The 17500-nt window shown below is 42.7% G+C and overlaps 2 protein-coding genes across 11 annotated transcripts in view; both read right to left on the reverse strand.

The window, feature by feature from the left end:
• Positions 1–8063, reverse strand: part of LOC143127265 (cysteine and histidine-rich domain-containing protein 1) — a 17929-nt gene extending 9866 nt beyond the window's left edge. The window contains exons 1-6 of the mRNA XM_076288650.1: positions 7695–8063; positions 6047–6096; positions 4685–4741; positions 4213–4367; positions 2409–2512; positions 1682–1734 (exon numbers count right to left, since the gene is read on the reverse strand). Of these exons, the coding sequence (XP_076144765.1) occupies positions 1682–1734; positions 2409–2512; positions 4213–4367; positions 4685–4741; positions 6047–6096; positions 7695–7758 (483 nt within the window). The 5' untranslated portion in view covers positions 7759–8063. The remainder of the gene's footprint in view (positions 1–1681; positions 1735–2408; positions 2513–4212; positions 4368–4684; positions 4742–6046; positions 6097–7694) is intronic.
• Positions 8064–11995: 3932 nt separating this feature from the next.
• LOC143127264 (phosphatidylinositol-binding clathrin assembly protein) overlaps positions 11996–17500 on the reverse strand; it is a 94083-nt gene continuing 88578 nt past the window's right edge. For all 10 annotated transcript variants that reach the window (XM_076288649.1, XM_076288642.1, XM_076288641.1 and 7 more), the window contains one exon: positions 11996–17500. This exon is cut by the window's right edge and continues 2783 nt beyond it. The gene's annotated coding sequence lies outside the window, so the exon portion shown is untranslated.

The following is a 17500-nucleotide window of genomic DNA, read 5'->3' on the forward strand; positions in this document are numbered from 1 at the left end:
GAAAGGCACTTAACCCTTGGTTGCTTCAGGGGAACTGTCCCTGGAATTGGTGTCTGTAAATCGTTTTGGATTAAATTGTCACCTGAATAAATAAATAATAAAATATAACTGTGGCTTATTTCAGGGCCAAGGCAACTTACATGTCCAAAGCAACTTACATATGTCAATTATTGCATGGGCCAGTCTCCCCAGAGTGACTTGGGGTTAAGCGTCTAGCTCAAGGGCAGAGCAGAACAACTTTCCTTTTTTAGTGCATGCTAGCCCAGCTCCTTAGCCACTACGCTACCACCACCCCATGACTCCCATTATCCCTTAGACCCTGTGTCCTCTGCAGGCCTCCGATCCTCCCTGTGCTGAGGAGGAGACTGATGGTGTGTGTGTGTGTGTGTGTGTGTGTGTGTGTGTGTGTGTGTGTGTAATGCTCTGCGGTGTCATTGAACGTGGGGCTGTGGTTAAGCTGCAGGGTAATTGTCTCTGGCTTGGCCTCCATTATTGAGGTGTGAACGTGAGCTACTCAGTGGTGAGTGGATGGGACCCAGCAGACTGCTGAGGAGATTATGGAGGTGTGGGTGTGTGTGTGTGGGGGGGGGGGGGGCTTTGCAATACAGAAATTAAAAGCTACCAGGGAATGTGAACCTGTGACCTCCATATGAGTCTGCTAGGCGTTGCCGGGACAAATCCATGGCCTAGTGCATCCTCCTCACAGTCAATCGCAAGCCTTGGGGGCTTCTTGTGAGGGGAAAAAAGGTGCAGTTGCTCTATCTCGCCACAAGGGGGCATAAGAAAATACAGAGAATCCATTTTGACATTCCACTGGTGTTTTAGATTCAGTCTCTTGCCTCAAACACAGGCAGCTGCTGCTTGTGTTTTATGACAATGCGCAGAAGGCACACACATAAAAATTGCTCTTCTGAGCACCAGGCCAATGGCAGCGGTGGTTCTATCATATTCAACAGATCATCAAAGTCGGCTGACGCCTCAATCTGTTCTAGACACAACCATGACTGCCTTTTCCCTAACAACCTTGTATAAATCCATGACAACCGTGAGGAAATCTCTTCTTTTGACTCTGAGCTTGAGGATTTTGGAGGACAGATTGTGCTACTTTACTGTAGGTGTTCTCTGAAGCAATGAGCTGCCACGGACTCTGCTTTGTTTTTAGTGCTGTAGTGTTGTCAGTGGCAAGAAAGGTGGTGGGAGAGATGCTTATCTGGTGCAGAGAAACCCTCCAGAGTTTACTGCAGAGCATCTTCAAACAGAAGCAGACAAAACAGACAGACACACACACACACACACACACACACACACACACACACACACACAGACAGACACGACATACACAGGCACAGGCACAGACACACACATACACACACACCACACACACACACACCACACACACACACACATACTATCAGAATGAAGGCATGTGTGTGTCAGAATGAAAGCTAATGTGTGTGTGTGTGTGTGTGTGTGTGTGTGTTTGTGTGTGTGTGTTTGTGTGTGCGTGTGTGTGCATGTGTGTGTTTGTATTAGTGCGTTTGTGTGTGTGGTTGTATGTGTGTGTGTGTGTATGAATCCACCTAGACAAAATGTTCACGTTTCTTGCTCGCGCTCAAACACACACACACACACACACACACACACACACACACACACACTCCATGAGCGTGTTAACACATACCATTTTGCACCCAGAATTCTTGCACTTGGTGCCGTACATCACACCTTGCGACTCTGCAGGGAGGGAAAGAGAAGAGAGACGCAGCAGATAAGTGGACAAGAGAGGAAACAAAACAATATGGAGTATTCAGGTTTCAGGGCTGATCAAGATGCTGTTATTATCCCCAGGAGGTGCATGGCAATTAGCACATGAATGAATCAAAAACTGACCAAGAAGGACAGCTGCAAAGAGGAACCCTATAGAGTCACACACACACACACACACACAGGCGCCTAACATTTTATTTTTGTAACTAAATGGGCGCCTTTGTTGAGCTCAGTGGGAGAGGGTAGCCAATTGGAGGTAATCCTTTGTCTATGTTCCATTGTGTGAGACAAGTGGGTTGGAATCTGAATTTTCTCAAATAAACAAATAATTTGATAGATGGTCATGAGTTTTTAGTTGTCTGTAAAGATCAACATTAATCTGTTTAGAAGCTTGCAAACGTTTAGTCTGCAGGTTCCGTGACCTTCAATTCCTAATGATATTCTTTTTAGCAGATGATTTTCTATGTAGAAGTGCTGAGGTAACTGCTTACTGTACAAGACACACAAAGGTACTTATAAGGTCATGCTGGTATTATTAACTTTGAAACCCACCTGGACCAAAAACTGAAATGTGGAAATGTGGTATCAGAGCTTGCACACACGCACACATGGCACAGGGCACAGGGCACACACACACACACCTTGTTTCTTGGCCTCTTCCTTCTGGGTAATCTCCATCTTCTCCAGGAGCTGAGTCAGAGAAGGAGCCACCTTCACCGCCAACTTAGACTTGGGCTCATCTGAACTGCACACACAAATACAGCAGTGTTACAGTGTGTCCTACCGAGGATATATGAGAGTGTATCAAGTGTGTCCTACTGAGGACATATGAGAGTGTATCAAGTGTGTCCTACTGAGGACACATGCGAGTGTATCAAGTGTGTCCTACTGAGGACATATGAGAGTGTATCAAGAAGTGTCCTACTGAGGACATATGAGAGTGTATCAAGAAGTGTGTCCTACTGAGGACATATGAGAGTGTATCAAGTGTGTCCTTCTGACGACATGTGAGAGTGTATCAAGAAGTGTCCTACTGAGGACATATGAGAGTGTATCAAGTGTGTCCTACTGAGGACATATGAGAGTGTATCAACAAGTGTGTCCTACTGAGGACATATGAGAGTGTATCAAGAAGTGTGTCCTACTGAGGACATATGAGAGTGTATCAAGTGTGTCCTTCTGACGACATGTGAGAGTGTATCAAGAAGTGTCCTACTGAGGACATATGAGAGGGTATCAAGAAGTGTGTCCTACTGAGGACATATGAGAGTGTATCAAGTGTGTCCTTCTGACGACATGTGAGAGTGTATCAAGTGTGTCCTACTGAGGACATATGAGAGTGTATCAAGAAGTGTGTCCTACTGAGGACATATGATAGTGTATCAAGTGTGTCCTACTGAGGACATATGAGAGTGTATCAAGTGTGTCCTACTTAGGAGATACTGTATCTATGGGCACATTTCCACTATTTCCGCCTTTGTGTTTCCATCTCTGAGGCCAGACCAGACCAGCTCCAGTCTCAAATGGACTAAGACCACAAGAGTGTCGAACACAAGACATATTTGGGGACATGCCGTTGACATGCAGACAGTGAGGACACAGTATGTACTCTATTCATGCCATGGATGAAGACGCACAGTGTGTCCTACTAAGGAGATATGTGAAGAAGACGTGTCCTACTAAGGAGATATGTGAAGAAGACGTGTCCTACTAAGGAGATATGTGAACAAGACATTTCCTACTGAGGAGATATGTGAAGAAGACATGTCCTACTAAGGAGATATGTGAACAAGACATGTCCTACTGAGGAGATAAAGTAAGGACACAGTATGTACTATTGATGCCATAGATGAAGATGTATACAGTGTGTCCTACTGAGGAGATATGTGAGGACACAGTATGTACTATTGATGCCATAGATGAAGACATAGTGTGTCTTATTGAGGAGATATGTGAAGAGAAAGGCACACAGTTGTTCATGTAACTAGTTCTATCATAGAGATGTAGTCTGTCTGTGTTGGCCTCGTATATGGAACAAGATATGACCACCATCACTGAGACTACTCGTGGCGTGGCATGATAGGCAAACTCACTTTCATTTGTACAGCACAAAAACTGATAGAAATGTGCGTGTGACGAGTGTGCTTGTCTGTGTGAATTAGCACTCTCTTGGAGGTGTGCTGGGAGAACCAGTGTCCAAATGAGGAGGGAAACAAACCTGATTAGTGCCTGTACATGTGTGTGAGAACGCATTAATGCATTTGTGCATGGGCATATCTCTTTATTAATGTTTATATATTATATATTATATTTCTGTTTGTGTGAGTGTGAATGTGCGTGTTTTTGTTCTGTGTCCGTATATCTATGTTTATTTAAGAGTGTGTGTGTGTGTGTGTGTGTGTGTGTGTGTGTGTGTGTGTGTGTGTGTACGTGTGTGCTGTTCACCTGGGTCTCTCTTTCTGCATCGCCTCGGCAGACTTGGGCCCTTGGTAGATGATCTCTGCGCCATTCTTCTGTTTCTGATCACCCTTCTCTGACACCAAGTCCGACTTCAGAGGCTCTTGGGGCTTCTCGTTACTATGGCGCCCGCGGGTGCATCCCTGGAGACCAGACGGAACACTGGGTTAGGCCTGACCAATCAGAATCACTGTGCAGCCAGGAATCTCTGAACAGCCTCCACTACTGTACATGGTGTTGTATTGCAATATGTGCTGAACAGTGTTACTGGTTTTAAGCAATCTTTCTCATTGGTGCAGTTATATTTTTCATCTCTGTTTAAGGATTGAGTAACAGTAGTGTCCAACTATGCATATTGAGTGAATAATGAAGTGAATGATGTCTTTCTGTGTGTGTGTGTGAAAGAGAGAAAGAGAGAGAGAATGAGAGGGGAAGGAAGGAAGAGTTTAGGTTAACTCACCTTAATAGACAGGAATTCAGAGAAGTCTGTTGTCCTCTTCTTGCAGCAAGACCACCCCTACAGATACGGAATATATCACACTCTAAATCGATGAACACTACATTTCATTGCCCCCAGTGCGCAAGGCCAACAATGGACGCTTTCTTTCAATCAATTTAAAAGTAAAATATCCCTTTGTCTTTAGTGGAGGGGCATACATCACATCCTTTCGCTATGGTGCAACAAAATGAGATTGCTTGTATCAACAAATTTCTTCCCACAAACATTAATCATTTCAAAAACACACACAAAGCAAGGGTTGCTGACAGCTGAGTGAAAGAAAGACTCGCTCTCCACTGTAAACAGTGCAATCATCCATTCGGAAAAGTCAGCAACAACAAGCAATTTTTGCTCATTTCTATGCCTATATAACTGGGGGACGCTCTCCTCCGTAAGCAGATATGTAGGCTAGTGCTTTCACCTTGAGTAGGTTCATAGGAGGTGAAGTTCATAGGGATCTTTCTGAAATCAAGGAAGCAGTAATTAATGTAGCATTGTGGAAGTTCATTACCACGGTCACAGGTGGATAATGTGTCTATTTATTTGAGGGCCACACCTGTTTCCATAGAATCACTTGTCTATTAACGACAGGATGTCCAGCTACTATGGCTACCGTCTACCGTGACTAGTGGAACTGCAGATACAACAAACTCTGCAGATCCTTCTTTTGTTCATGCCATAGTCCCATAGTCTGCCTTGCAACACAAGCAACAGTGTTTCTGGGCAACTCAAAATGTTGCTGTAACTATGTTGTGACGGGCAAGCAGGATATTCTATATTTATAGATGTAATTGTGTATTTCTGTATAATATTGTGTTATCCACCAATGAAAAATGCCCCTGTCTATGGTAGGCTGGGCAGATCTCTAAAAGGCAGCCAGACATGTATTAGTGGCCTGTCTACTATGTCATTACAGAACCTCTATCATTAGAAACCACTTGGGCTGGTCTCCATCATGCATCCCTGAGCAGTCCGCCTCAGCTGGCATGATTTCGCCACATTTCTCTGCTGCTTAGAATCACATAGTTTGAGGAAAAGGTGGTTGCACTGCACTCCACAAAGGAAGTGGCTGGTTCACTCTCACTGGTTCCTGTACCTCACTAGACTGTACTAAAGCACCTCGGCAATGGGTACATAGCCTATCACAAGGAACAGACAGAGGCAAGATTAAAATAGTCGCTGCAATCTGAATGCATCTATCTAGCTCACAGCTGCTTCAGGATCAATGTTTGAAATCTCACAGTGTTCGTTCACAATGTGAGTCTCCAGGATGCAGAAACTGATTTTTCCCCCCTCCTCAGGATTTTGTAACTTCCTGCTCACCTTTAGTGCATCGTGGAAGATGGGCACTCCAGGGTGAAAGAGACAGGCATCTGATGATGATGAGAGAGAGAGAGAGTCAAGTCAAGTCAATTTTATTTGTACTGTATATGGGGGGAGAGAGAGAGAGAGAGAAAGAGAGAGAGAGAGAGAGAGAGAGAGGCAGTTGGACAATAGAATACAAACACATGCATAGCCATGTGCTAGTATGCCCTGCTGTGACGTGTGCAGTGCGTCTTTGCATTGTCTCACTTGTCACGACTTCATCATTTAAAGCCCTTTCCCACCCACCCCTTAAGGGTAGTGAGGGGAGGGGGTTGGCACGATGTGTGGGGGGAGTTGGGGGTGGCACCATATAAGGAAGTTACAACCAGCTGTCAGGAAAGTGACTCTCTTTTAAACACCTATTGGAGAGTGTATGTAGCACGTGGCCAAACTTTTGTATAAAATCTTATCACAACAAATCTGGCCTTGATGTGTGGAAGTAGGCACATTAAGTTATGGCTGTTGCTTTTCTGATGACCTATTTTCAGACTGCCCGAAGGAAAAACATTCCAACTCAACACATTTATCAGTGTCTCTATGTTATCGACCAACTGTGCTCTACAAACTATTGCCGTACGGCGAACCACTGAGTGCCTTTCTTAAAAGTATTATCGACTACAGTTTGTGGTGCTAGTCGGCCATCATTTAAAGTCTTGTTCAAGACTCATGAGACACATGTCCCATGTGAATGAATGAGATTCCCCATGTTGAGACCATGCAGTTGCTTCTTTCACAGAGACCTTGGGACACCAGCTGTGGAGGCCACCTGTTTGCTATCGTCTGTTGTTAAGTTTGCTAAGTCATGATGGCTTTAAACAGGAGCGGAAAAAAGCTCTAGTATAAAAAGACTTGTCTGTAAGTAATTTGCATTGTCACAGGGTACACATTATGGGTGCTGGATTTCAGTGAAAGAAAGATCAACTTGGTACAGAGAAATATCTTTCATGAGTGTCAAGGCCTTAGCCAGAGAGCTAGATTAGATTTGTAGATATCGGACCACCAGTGGCTTGCCACTTCTGGTCTGCTGTGTGACTACCATCGCCTATAATTCAACTTGTGAATATATAAAAAAAAACATAAAATGTTATTCAAATGAAGGAAGTAATATAACTGATTAAATAAAAATGTGTTTCGACCACAATTGGCAAAACAGTGGGGCGTTTGTTGACAACCCACCAGTGGACTGTCGGTAAACCGATGAACAAAACACCAATGGACCACCAGATCTGCCCCGAATCGGCCGACAGTGGTCCACCAGCCTCTGGCTATCTGGCTAGCAAAGTGTATGCTAATCCTAAAACTTGTTTGTCATAAAAGATAACAAAGGCAAAGACATGAGAACTAAGGCACACCAGTGTTCAAAAGTGTAGGGTCACATACTGTAGGGTCATTTTCAAAGGAAAAGCACATGGAGAATTATTTGACAAACGTTTGAGGTACAACTATTTCAATTAAAAATAATAATTTCTAACCTCAATGGCTACACGTATATTTTCTTATTCAAACTGACTGCATGCATGTTCCCATGGAAAACAAGGAAATCTGTGGCCCCAAACGTTTGAACATCACTGCACAGCAAATAATGGCCTTGTGGGTTGACTCTTACCATTTGCATTCTTGTCGTTGTCAAACTTCTCACCACAACCTTTGTTGTAGCACAACAAAGCCATGTCTGCCTCAGCTGAAGGTTAACCTCTCTCTCAGCGAGTGTGTCTGTCTGTCTGTGTGTGTGTGTGTCTGGTTACTCCAGTGGCTTTCCGCCCGCTTGGTCAGTTCAGTAGTCCCGACAACTGGCCTTCTCTGCTCCTCAGCGAAGCCGGATTTGGGGGCCCTCGGCTTGGGGTGGGTGAGCAGGCACCGCCTTCCGGCTGTTTTCCAGAACTTTCTGTGTGACTACGGGAGAAAGGAGGTGAGCTCTAGAAGGACCTATTAGTCTTGCTGGATGGTCTGGAAACGGCGAGAAAGGGAGAGGGACAGAGAGAGAGAGAGATATAGACAGAGACAGATAACAGGGACAGGGAGGGGGGACTGAACTGAGAGAGCTCAGCAGGAACAGAGAGAGATAGAGACAGCATAGGACAGAGAGAGAGAGAGAGAGAAACAGAGAAGGTGGTGGAGGCACTGCCTGGAGCTGTGCTGAATGAAGGCTATTAATAGCACATGCTCCTCTTAGCTTTGCTCAAGGGGTGCAGCTGTCGGGGTTTATCTGGCGGCTCTGACATAGTCCTGCACCAGATTGCCTTACTGCTGGGATGGGTGTGTGTTGGGGGGGGGGGACACAGTCTCTATGGTAAACTCTAAGAGAGCAAAGCAAAATATGCTGCATATAATATATATATATATATATATATATATATATATATATATATATATATATATATATTTAGAGTACTGCAATTGTTTATTATTATTATATGAATGTCAGCCACCAAGGATTTTTAGGCACACTCCCTATGGTAAACTCTAAGAGAGCAAGGATTTTGCTTGCCTGGCAGCTATGACAGGGTGGCACTACACGCAACCCTCACTCATGTTGAAATCCCTTTTTGCCTTTTATCCAGATAGGACAGTGAATAGAAGTGAGTGGGTCAGAGACGTGTAGCTGGGGCCAGTGTCCCGTAGGCACTTGGACCCAAATGTGGTACAGCCGTTTGCGCCACAGTGCCCCCAACATATCGTCCATATAGTCGTTTTTTTGATGGTGAATGTCAGCCACCAATCTGTCAGCATCAAGGTGAAATCTCAGTTATCATCCTCAGTAGCATCCTCGTTTAAATAATGAAAGTCCTGTTCAATTTTGGACCTTCAGTTGCAATCATTGGATGCATTTGTCAAAACAAACTCTCCATAGAGCAACAAGCAAATGAAAACCTCTGCCATTATAAATCCTCTCCATCTTAGACAGCAGTGTAATAGAACCATGCTTTCTGAAAGCACGTAACAGGATGGTTCTCATTACCGAATGAATCACTCAAATGCATGGTTGATGGTGATAACTTTTATATTATGTGTACAGACTTGAACAATGAAGTGATGCTTCTATTAAATATCATGATGTACTATGTGCTATATACTAATATACATGATAAACTATGTTTTATTTCGATAAATATTTGTGGGCAGTTTATATATGCTACATCTTTACTTATGTGTAAACCATTGGAAATGTCAATGATTCACCTATGCCTAGCCTATATACAGGGCCGTAGTCACCATAGACATTGAGGGGGACGTGTCCCCCCCAATATTCAAATATGACCAAAATGTCCCCCCCAATATTTGGACATAGAAAAATAAAGAAAGAATAAAGCGCTATACTAGGAAACCAACACGTATCTGAAATGTAATCAGATCCATGGTTCCAGAGTAGCCTACACCCCTGAGTGGTTTGTCCTGGTGATTTTCCGTTTTTCGTTAGTGGAGTGCGCTATCAAAAGCTTCCATTTACTGCACCCTACTGTGGTGAGGTAGGGCTGTCAACAATATCGCAAAAGCTACCGGTACAATTTTCACAAAACTTCTGGGAAAGGTGTAGCACAGGCTAAGGAAATCCCATACATGTGTGGAGCCGATCAGACTGAAAGGGAACATTTTCCATATTGTAGCCTATTCTCGCAATGATAGCGAAAGTGAAACGTTTTATTTTAAATGATGATTTTGTGCAAGCCTGTGTCATTTCTTTCACGTCTTTCAACATAAATAATGCATTCATATGCTAGTAGTGAATGCCAGAAATTACCGTGTATAGGCCTCTTAGAAATGATTGTTGCATCTTGCATATTATTTAGATGCGCACTCAATCGCGCATCCATGCAGTCAAAACGTGATCAAATGTGGCGACGTTTACAATACGTGATAGCCTACAGTTAATGTGAATCGCGGACAATAACCAAAGAAAGTAATTTGCACCTCCATTCACCAATTAAAGGCTGTAGGCCTAGTAGGCCTAGTGTTTCTACATGTTGGCACAAAACGTCATTTCTGTCAGAAGCCAGTCTTTAATGCATACAGGGGTAACATGAGGTGAGTCAGACAGAAGAGGGGCCTCTCTTAGTAGCCTATTCCTGAATCCTGTCCCTTTCAAACTATGTTAAAATTGTGTGATTAGCCGCCAGCATAATAAAATCTAAAAGACAAAATCTTATTAGGCTCCAAACCTATGAGTCTAAGCCTTAGTTTAAAAAAATCTTCAGGTGTAAGTAATAATTAAAGAACCACATTCTGTGTAATATAGAGGTTATCATAAGATACTCTAGTTTGTAATTTCTTTTAAAGTATACATTTTGAACACAAATGGAGTCACGGGTCCAGGGATGGACCAGTGAAGTTGCTTCTTCTCCACCCTTCTCTTTTCACAAAACTCACCGGGGGGGCATCTGTGTCCAGGGGTTCATAATCCATCCATGCCATGCCTATGTCCGTCAAAAGTTTGGAATAACCTAATTGACTGACCTAACTAACGACTTGTTTGTGATTTTTAATAATAGTTTTGCATGGTAGGAAATGTATTGAAATTCTGTTTGGGGGTCCCTCAGACCCCACCACAGATTTGGTCCCCCCCAATGTTGACATCATGACTACGGCCTTGCCTATATATATACATATATACTGCTCAAAAAAATTAAGGGAACACTTACAGTTTTCCACTATTGTTAAAACACATTTTTTGAAACCTTCCACCCTTTTCTCCATTCTCAAACTACATTCACAGAATGTCTGACAGTTCTTGCAAAATAAAACACTCGCCTCAAAAGTTTTACTTGTGCTCAGAGCCAAACAGTGTCAGAGTACCGATCCAGTGTATGATTGAAGTGTTCCCTTAATTTTTTTTGAGCAGTGTGTATACTATATATATATATGCATGTTCTGATCTGGTTCGCTTTTCCTTGTTTTTTTTTTAAATAATAAAGGGCTCTTTGTTCAGGTTGGCCATGCTGCCTTGTTTGTTCAGCGCACAACTTCAGCGAACACTAACACAAGTGTAATTAAGGTTGCATTCAAAAACCGCAGGACTAGTTAACGGGGGACATCTGAGGGGAGGCTCTCAGTCTCCTGTAATTATGCTATTCTAGTTGCCATTACTATTATTACAGACATCTCTTCCTCAATTTGCTACGTCCCTTGCACTTGCATAAAAGTTTTTTTTTTAACAGGCTTCAGTTAAGTGTATTTATGTTAAATTGTCTTAAAGTGTTGTTACGGGGGTCTGTTCTGTTAAAATTTCACCTCTCATCACAAGATGGATGAATTAATGAACCTTCACAGAACAATTTAAGCTCAATGTAGCAATACTTCAATTATTTTTCTTTAAAAAGAAATAAATATATATCAGTTGTTAAGAATAAATGGGATCGTGGCTTTGGATAACTTCCAATGATGGATGTTTACCTCAATTTGAAAAAGATCAATAATATATTGAATCACAATATGAAACACCCCTATAAACACCACTATAAATAAATGGCAGACATCAATAATGAGTTTTTCTTTCAATTGGACATATTCCTTCGAGGTAGAATGCATTAAAAAATGCAGCGTCACATCACTACTTCAACTTTTCCCTATTAATGAACTGTACTTCCTACCAGGTCACGAATGTAAGATCATTTAAGGAAAATGTGTCTCAGCTGTTAACCCTTCATCAGGTACCGTATCACCGGTGTGAAGTGATGTTGTAAAATGAAAGTTCTAAAGAATATCTGGGTTCATCGAAAACATGGAATTTTAGAACCTTTAATTTTTGCCGAACAGAATCTTGTTAGAAAGTCTAAAACTCCCCCACTGAAGGTATGCTCTTAAAGCAGAAGTACACACGACAGGGAGTGACACGTCAATGTATGGAGGCGTCTTGCAGTTCCATTCAAGGCTAGAAATGTGTTTTTATTAATAAGAAATTAGTGAAAAATGTGGGAGAAAAAACATTTATTCACATGGTATATCACTCATGGTTTCATGTCTCAAGATCTTGCAACCATAAAGTGTTTCTACACAAGTACAGACCACACAACAGACAAACAGAAATAACTTACAAAAAAATTGGCCAAATATGTACGAGTTTAAAAAAATAATAAAAAAAACATAAAAATAAGAATCTGCACAACCATCCACCACGAAACAAAAATAACAAAGTGAAACAACTCTCCCATCAAATTGATCATGAGATGAGCACCATATATACTTAGTCTGAGCAAACGTCACTGGATGTTCTCAAACGTCCATTCCCAAGCAAGTCCATTTAAAAACCGAAATTTAAAAAACAGCACATGCAGAAGAAAGAAAAACATAATTCAATGGCCAAAAAAAGAGATCTTGTCACGTCTTGGTCCTGATCAATAGGACTTTAGCAGGCAAGTTGAGTGGACTTCAGGTGCAACACCGTTAGGCTGGAAAAAATAAAATCATCAGGTCATAATGCTTAATTCACCGATGACTTAAAATGATTTGTGGGGTAGCAACAGCAGACCATTTCATAAGCAAGTTAAAGTTTGGCGTAGGTGTAGACTTTTTAAGCACATTTTATTTTTTTCCCCTTTCCCCGTTGGGAGAAGCTTTTTGTATACAAAAACGAGAAACACGCACACACATTTACTGTGCATTCAGTACATCGCTACCAAACTCGGATGGCGGCAGTTTAGAGTTATCGTCAAATCCATATCTAACAAAATGGCGCCACGTGCAACAGGAGGACCCAGAGGCATTCAGCCACAAGGGGCAAAAGCAGCCTATGAGACCTTTGGGCCCTAACATAGCTTAGGTCTTGCCAACTTAAGTCCTATAAAAAGGAGCCATGAGTCTCAAAAGTTAATCAAGTGAAAACTCACATCTCCACCGAGAGGCTCTCTTAAGAGATTACTCAAACCAGTGACTGGTAGCAACATCCTCTAGTCTAGCACCCTCCGTTGGGAGGATACCTAAACGGAACAGGCCATTTCTTAGCGGAAACAGCTCTTCCTGAAAGGCTGTGCTGGCCTGGATTGCGCACAACTTATATGACCCCCCTCTTTTTGTGAACCATTTGAGGCCCATTGAAGAGGCCCTGCAGACAGTCTCAAATGATGGGCAACGGATCTGCGGCAGAACATGATCTGATCAGAACAGGATTTGTTAATAGACGTTCCCCCTTAGTTGCCTAGTCCCTCGTGTCTCCTGCTTTGTGATCACTAGTCCTACTAAGAGAGAAGAGGAGACTGGGGAGAGGGAGAGGGTTGCATTTCTGGTGGATGGATTTCGTGCCCCATCTTTGACTCTGATTGGACTCACAAAGTACACAAGATTTTGAGCCTAAATGAATCCAATCAATCATGTTGTGATGCACACTGATTGAGCTCCCGAATTCAACCGAATGTGTTCAGAGACTTATTGGCTAAACGATGTGTCAATCACAGATTAGCCAAATCGATCGGAAAGATTAACATCAGGTCAAGAGGAAAGAGACTACTTCCTCATGGGAAAACTTAAATAAATTCCAACTACTCCCTCCAAAAGCAAATTAACATTCAGAGATTGATTGATTGATCGATCGATTCATCCTTCAGCTTTGCTCTGGAATCGGCTGTAGTCACCCGTGGTTTTACCTGGACAGGACAGTATAGGGGGTTGGTGTTGGCACAACCTGGCATTCTCCTCATGCAACATATGCAAACAATGAAAACCACAATCACAGCATCATCATCATCGTCATCATCATTATTAATCATCATTAATATCATGACATTTAAACATGTAGAAAGTACAGTACTGTACAAGCTGAAAGGGTAGATTAAGAAAAAAAGCATGCTTTTTGTCACCGAGTCCCAGAACAAACCCACGTTCTGTTCTGTAAGGCAGGGGTATATATGAAGTGCAAATTTGATCAAAAGGTAAACAAAAACTAACAACCACAAACGCTGACATTTATTCAACCAAGGGAGGGGGTGGGGGGGGGGTAGGAAATAACTCCAGAGAGCAACAGTGATGATCACCTGGGTCGGCAGTTGTTTTGTGAAGACAGTTATGACAGACTTTAGCTACAGATACAGGACCAGTTTGAGCATATCTGGCAATGGCCCTAAAAAAACATGGACAGCGACATGGGCTTCATTTCTTCACAGCGTAAGTGCATGGGGCCAAATTGGTCAGACATATTTGCAACATTGTAGCCAGAGTCGGTGACGTAAGTGCTTTTCTCAGCCAGGGCAATGCGTAGTAAACAGAACATCGATCATCTCTACTCAGAATCGACCATATTTGGTTAAATCTCCTTTTCACCTGAGCATGCAACTGTCCATGTTTTTACAGCCGCTGATGGTTAGAGTGGCCAAAGAGCCTACAGAGCACTGGTCCCAGTCCTGCAGATAAAGGATAGGAGTGAAGGATAATCCTCTGACTGTCGGACTCAAAGGATTTTTATAGAGGCTTGACACAATGATGGAACAAAAACATAAACATACAAATGCTTTTTTAGGAATGGAAAATGATTTATTTCTTCTGATATAAACCAAAAAAAAAATGAAGTCAAATAAAAAAGCCCATGATGTCTTGTTGTTTCTCTTCCATGCTTATTAAAATCCTTAATGTTTGCATAAATAAATACAAAATGTACAAAGGGGGGAAACCAACATGAAACATTTAGAAAGTAACGACTCCTGATTCTCCTACTATCATTTGGCATTGACTATGGACTAAAAGGGCAGAGAACAACATCCGCCTTGACTGTCAAAACAAGAACAAAAACAAATAAATCAATAGGATATAATATCTCTATATAATGCAAATATTTGTCATGTTCAGAACAAAAGAAAAAGAGAAGAAAATAATATGTTGCAGAGTATGGAGATATACATGTATATTTATATACAGACTGTATGAAGCAGCAGTTAAGTCCAAATGAACGCACAAGTTTAGAAACGAACCAATGTAACATATGAGCACAAGATTAGAGAAAAGGAAACGGACAAAACAAAACAAAATAAAACAATTAAATCCACACCGCTTCCTCAGAAGTTCCCTGATGACTGAAAGGTGGGGAGGACCACACACACACACACACACACACACTCATACTCACACACAAACACACACCATACATCCTACATATTCCCCTGTTGATAATACAGATAGACACTACACTTGACCAAGAGTAGCAGCCTGTTAGGATGTCATGTGGGAGGGCGGCAATGCTGTGGACATGCGGTGCATTCTGGGATAGTGGTGGGCTTAGGCTTTTCAGTAACACAATGAACTCGGTGTGGACTCACCAGGGGCCACAGTCGCATTGACATCCTCCAAACTTGGGTCGGTCAAGCAACAACCTGGCAAAGGGGAAGCTAGGTGTTTTCCTAACTTGCCATCCATTGCCAAATGACCATGGCATGGACCGACACCAGTGCGGAAATTCGCTATGCGAGAGCTAAGGTTATTTCTTAAGATAAAAATAATGATCGGGTTCTATGGCCCATCACAGGACCAGGGAAACCCATGACATCCCTATACGATGACTGAGGTACAGGGAATAGCTATTGCAAAATGAGAAGGATAAAACAAAGAAAAGGACATCAAATATTAAACTCACAAAGAGCAAGCACCTCTTCGAAAAAAATGAGCATCAACATTGTCACTTTTGGTGGTGCATAGCCATGCCAATTTAAGATAATGGACGTGTGTAACCTCGTATATTTCACATCCTTACATCAAATGACATCAATGACTAGTTGGATTTTGGAAAGATGGGACTCGTCCACCTTAACATCACCATCTTGCTAGTCTCTTGTCCAGAGTTGGTGACCGTATAATGGCCGTTCCACACGTGGCAATTTGAGAAACGCACCCAAACAGTGCCCCTCCCCACCCCTATGTTTATTCCAGACACTTAACACGAGTTAGATTTTAAAAAACAGGACTACAGAGAAGAAGATCATGCTTTTTTGTTCGCTTTTAAAGGGAACCCGATAGGTAACAACACCACAACACGGACCATGCAGTCAGCACACCAAAGGGGGCTTCTTTAGGAAAGAAGTTTCCCCCCTTCGTTCATGCGCCTCCCCTCAATGAAAACCAGTTCAAGATACACAAGGACCTCCACTATACAGGCAGGACTGGGATCCATGCAAAAAGACTTAACAGATAGAAAGGAACGCTAACAGAGGGAGAAGAGGAAGAAGAAGAAGAAGAAGAGAAGGAAGAAGAAGAAGAAGAAGAATAAGAACAGACAGATTCCAAACACAAGGACGAAAGTGGTAAAAAATCTGATTAAACTGTGCTCATCAACCGCTGTGCCAAACACGCTGTGAAAAAGTTCGAAAAAACGACGACATCTACAAGTCTCTTTGAAGGTCGCTGGAAGTAACCTCCGTAGATACCTCCAGTTCAGGTGCACACGATCACAACTGACACACACACACATACACACAACACACCCACCCAACACACACACATACTAAATATGACTAAGCATCCAAGCTTGTGTGATCTCGATCTCTTTCTACTGCAGCCACAACACCTGAAATCTTCCGTTAAGCGCATGGGGCAAATCTGGTGGGCTAGCCAACATATAGACCATCACAGGACAAGTAACCTGACTAGACCCAGCACCAATACTAAAAAAACGCCTAGGTTTGACAACGACCCATCTGATTATTCAGTTCTCACGTTCACCCTCACTTTCCCGTCTCTTGGCGTCCTTCGGTGTGTTTGACCTCCAGACCAGGAGGACCGGGAAACCAACACCCCCCTCCCCCCTTCACGTTTCACCGTTTCATAAAGCACATGATCTACATAGAGATGCCTTCTGAGGTGAAACATAACGACACACACACACATACACACACAGTTATCACACAGAGGGGGCAATGAGGGGGAGCCCCCTGGGGAAGGAAAATAGGGTTTCTACCAGGGAAACGAGCCAGCAGGTCATCACTGGGGGGGTACTACCGACAGGAGAGGGCAGGAGGTGACAGGGGCATCTGTAGAACTAGCTAACAGACAGACAACAGGACCAGGACACGACACCATAACAGCACGGGACTCCAACTACTCACTTTTTAAAAGACTAGGGGACTGGCCACTTAAGAGCACAGGTGCACATCAGGATATGAGGACACAGGTGAGTACGACTGTGTGGGGAAAGGGTGGGGTGGGCTGGGGTCAGGGGGGGTCGGTGGGATGTGTGTGTGTGTTTGGAGGGAGCTATGAAGAGAGCTATGTCTGACCAAGAGGAAAAGAAGAGGATACCCTGTCTGGTTTTTTCCATCCCTCCATGCATGTGCATGTTAAAGCGTCATTGCTTTTTACTTTTATCTTGCTTTGTGTGTTCACAGCTTTGCAGCATCATTTCTCAGAATCCAGTAGGATTGATAAAAAAAAAAAATAAGAATAATAATAATCATAAAAATAATGATATCAGAAAAGGGAAGGAGGAGGGAGAAAAAGGTGCAT

Source organism: Alosa pseudoharengus, unplaced genomic scaffold, assembly GCF_046254945.1.
Source record: "Alosa pseudoharengus isolate Yale_2024_CS ecotype anadromous, Long Island Sound unplaced genomic scaffold, YU_APseudo_1.1 YU_APseudo_1.1_scf_17, whole genome shotgun sequence".
Classification (NCBI taxonomy): domain Eukaryota; kingdom Metazoa; phylum Chordata; class Actinopteri; order Clupeiformes; family Clupeidae; genus Alosa; species Alosa pseudoharengus.